General features: G+C 34.3%; 1 protein-coding gene across 1 annotated transcript in view; it reads left to right on the forward strand.

Moving 5' to 3' along the window:
* The window catches only part of LOC105312582 (serine/threonine-protein phosphatase 4 regulatory subunit 1-like), a 25,258-nt gene extending 22,575 nt beyond the window's left edge, over positions 1-2,683 (forward strand). Inside the window, exons 13-15 of the mRNA XM_019995846.1 lie at positions 1,499-1,684; positions 2,134-2,298; positions 2,574-2,683. Of these exons, the coding sequence (XP_019851405.1) occupies positions 1,499-1,684; positions 2,134-2,298; positions 2,574-2,681 (459 nt within the window). The 3' untranslated portion in view covers positions 2,682-2,683. The remainder of the gene's footprint in view (positions 1-1,498; positions 1,685-2,133; positions 2,299-2,573) is intronic.
* Positions 2,684-3,560: the final 877 nt, after the last annotated feature.

The following is a 3,560-nucleotide window of genomic DNA, read 5'->3' on the forward strand; positions in this document are numbered from 1 at the left end:
CAACATGTTGCCTAGTGTATGGCTGTATGCCTGGCTTTAGATCCATATGGATTTACGGTATCCGCCCACGCAAATATTGATGTTCATCATTCATAGCAGTCATCGCTCCCTTGTTAATAATTTTGACCTTCATCCAGACATTTGTGCTCACAATGTGCTGCATTTAAAAGCCTCAAGCCTGGGTTCCTTTTACTGCACTGCTGGAAGAAATTCCTATTCCTCTCTCTCTCTCTCTCTCTAGTTACTATATTTCATTCAGTTGTGTAAAGATGAAGTCTGGGGAGTTAGAAAAGTAAAGAAACATTATCAATTTTATTATTTATTGCTGTACTGTTGTTATTATAAAATACATTCAGTATATGTCATGTACATGTAAATGAGTGGATGAATCCTTATTGTTCTCATTAGGCGTGTGCTGATGTGTTCATGGATGTGTCTCTTGGTTGCTCATTATTATCAAGACAAGAGAGACTCACTCCAGTCTTCTTACACTTACTCAAGGATGACTCAAGATGGGTGAGAGAGAGGGGGAGAGGAAGGAAAGAAGGGAGAGGGAGAAATACATGTACACAGAGTGTATTCATGTGTAAATTATTGAGTAGTGACATGTATACAATCACTACTCATGCAAACTCCTGTGTACATGTAAAAGTGGAAGGAAGAGGTTCAGTTTTATTTGAAAGTGTTCAAGTGGGTTTTGTGTCCATTTTTGACCATCTTATGTACTTTGAAATGCCATACATGTACTGTAGCACTATTATGCATGTATTGTATTATGCACTGTATTTTGTACCATAAATCTTCTAAAAATTCGACAAATTAAATTCACCTTAAAATCAGTAATATTGAAAAATTAGAGGTTAAAAATTTTCTTTTACTTTTAAATAATTTTTATTGACTAAATTGGAGGGAGGGTCATTCCAAAGTCTCAGCTGCTTGGTGAGGTTAGACTGAAGCACGTGGTCAATCATGAGCCGAAATAAGAGGATTATGTCAAAATTAGAATACTCAGCCAGTAATTTTGCATAATCGAATAATTAGAGGTAATTTTGTGAAAATTTGGAAAAAATTATTTAATTTGACGAAGTTAGAGTGTTAAATTTTTAGAAGATTTATGGTAAATGTACATGTACATGTAGTTATGTGCATGTATTTTGTTCCTTTCCCTCCTCATTAATTCTCTTCCTCCAAATTTTTCAAGTTATGGCCATTTTAAGAAGACACCAAAATTCTGATAAATACCCAAAACAAAAAAGGCTATAGCCCATGGTTTTTTAAATGGCTCCGAAATCACCCCAAATTTTTATTACATTTTCTGATACATATTGATGCCCTTATGTTGTGTAGAAAGTTTGAGCTGATTTCGACTTCAATTTTTTAAGTTACAGCCATTTTACACCTACATCTACATGTACAATGTACATATGTACATGTACTTACAACAATAAGAAATATATTACTACTAAATTCCTCTCTCTCTCCTCCTCCTCCTCTCCAGGAGATAGTCCCAGATGAGCTGATAGAGATGTACCTAGGTATGGTGGACCTGAACAAGACCCAGAGTGTTGATGTGGACCTCCCCCTCTATTGTGCCTTCTCCTTCCCTGCAGTACTACAAACCCTGGGACCCAACCACTGGTCATTACTCAAACCAACCTTTGATATACTCTCCACTGACATGCAGGTATCACATTATAATTATACTGATATACTACAATGTGCATGTACATGTACATTGTAACTGTATTGGACCAAATATGACATTTTTGAGCCAATTTGCTTTAAAAAATTGACAACAAAAATTTTAAGCACAAGTGTAATTTTTTTACATGTACCATATAGAAGGAAATTTGGAGGAAGTTAAATTTGGCAAATTTGGTATTTTGATAGCCATTCACCAAAATAAAAAATCTGCCATTTTGAGCCATTATGCGCATGCTCAATGGCACGTGGCCACAAATTCGTGAAATTAAATTTGCCAATCACCAAAATTTAGCATTTTGCTAAATTTAACTCCCTCCAAAATTTCCTTCTATACAGTGCAAAAATAATCTTCTCTAGGTGTATGCATATACATGTACATGTGGTACATTTTCCTTGTTAAATTATTTCTCTCCTTGTCTCTCCCTCCAGTGGAAGATCAGGCGTGTCCTAGCTCACAGTATCCATGAGATAGCTCAGATGTTAGGGTCCAATAGAACAGTCTCTGATCTGTTGTCTGTAGTGAATGAGTACACTACAAAGGACCTTGATGATGTGAAGACTGGAGTACTGGCTCATTTATCGGAGTTCTTTGAGGTACTTGTACATGTACACTAATATGTACATGTACATGTTCATACATGTACACTGACTGCATTTATAGACAAATTGAATTATATAAATGAGAGATGGGAGTACACATACATGTACAAGATGTACTATATCACGTGCATGTACATGTTACATGTATGTGCCAATTAAAAATAATAAACTAATAACATGTACATATAATTATATCTTTTAAAACGTATTATATTAATATTTTGCATCATTAATATTATTTATTGTTATGCATGTACATGTACATGTAGATGTTACCCTCTGACGTTAGAAAGGAGAACTTCCCCTCTATATTGAATGGGATCCTGGACACTGAGAATGAGAAGAACTGGAGATACAGGGACTCACTGGCCGAGTAAGTGTACATGTACATGTACATCCTCTTCTTTATACTGTGGGTGTGGCTCTTATTTTGAAGGTATTATATTTTTTGGGAATTTCATTCGTCAGGCCACGTTCCATTTAAAAATAGCACGCTTAGTAAAATAATAACATTGTGAATTAAATTTGGAAAAATAAAATGTATGTTACATGTATGTTATAGTAATGATAGACAGACAAAAAATGCTAGCGAATTGACATTTTGAAATTTTGTGCACCAAAAATGTACATGTATTTCGTTAATTGCTATAAGCTAAGATTAATGTACTTAACATCTACTACTTCAATATCTTATCTTTGGAGTCCTTTTTTACTGAATCTAAAGATAGTGTGGAACTAATACTTCTCATACTATTTGATCCTGTCTGATATCCACTGGATGCTACATACAAATCAAATTGACCTGTAGAGGCTTTACCCATTAATGTACAGTACTGACTTAAGTTTCATTATTACCATTATACAAAGAAAGATATGAGCAGCAGTACTGCTAGTGCACAATGAAAATATGATCCAATGTGGATGAGTAGGAACTTAATAACTAATGTGACCATGCCTTAAAGTAAATGCACTTGTGTGCTACTTTCAAAATTACTTGACCATAAGACTTAAAAAGACTTTACTACAAACATAAATTTTATTAAAGTTGCTAGAGTTATTTTGTAAGGTATATAGTGTACTGGATAGGGGTTATATTTCACTGGAAATAAATTTCACAAATTTCGCGTTTTCATTAAATTCGCAAAATTAAATTCCACAAAAGAGGTGTGGCACACTAGTAAAATTGGCTGCAGAAGGTAGGATTCATGAAAATTTATACCAACAAATGGCAAATCTGGACAAATTCGTGAAAAATT

The sequence above is a fragment of the Amphimedon queenslandica genome, unplaced genomic scaffold (genome assembly GCF_000090795.2).
Source record: "Amphimedon queenslandica unplaced genomic scaffold, v1.1 AMPQUscaffold_13430, whole genome shotgun sequence".
Taxonomy (NCBI): Eukaryota; Metazoa; Porifera; class Demospongiae; order Haplosclerida; family Niphatidae; genus Amphimedon; species Amphimedon queenslandica.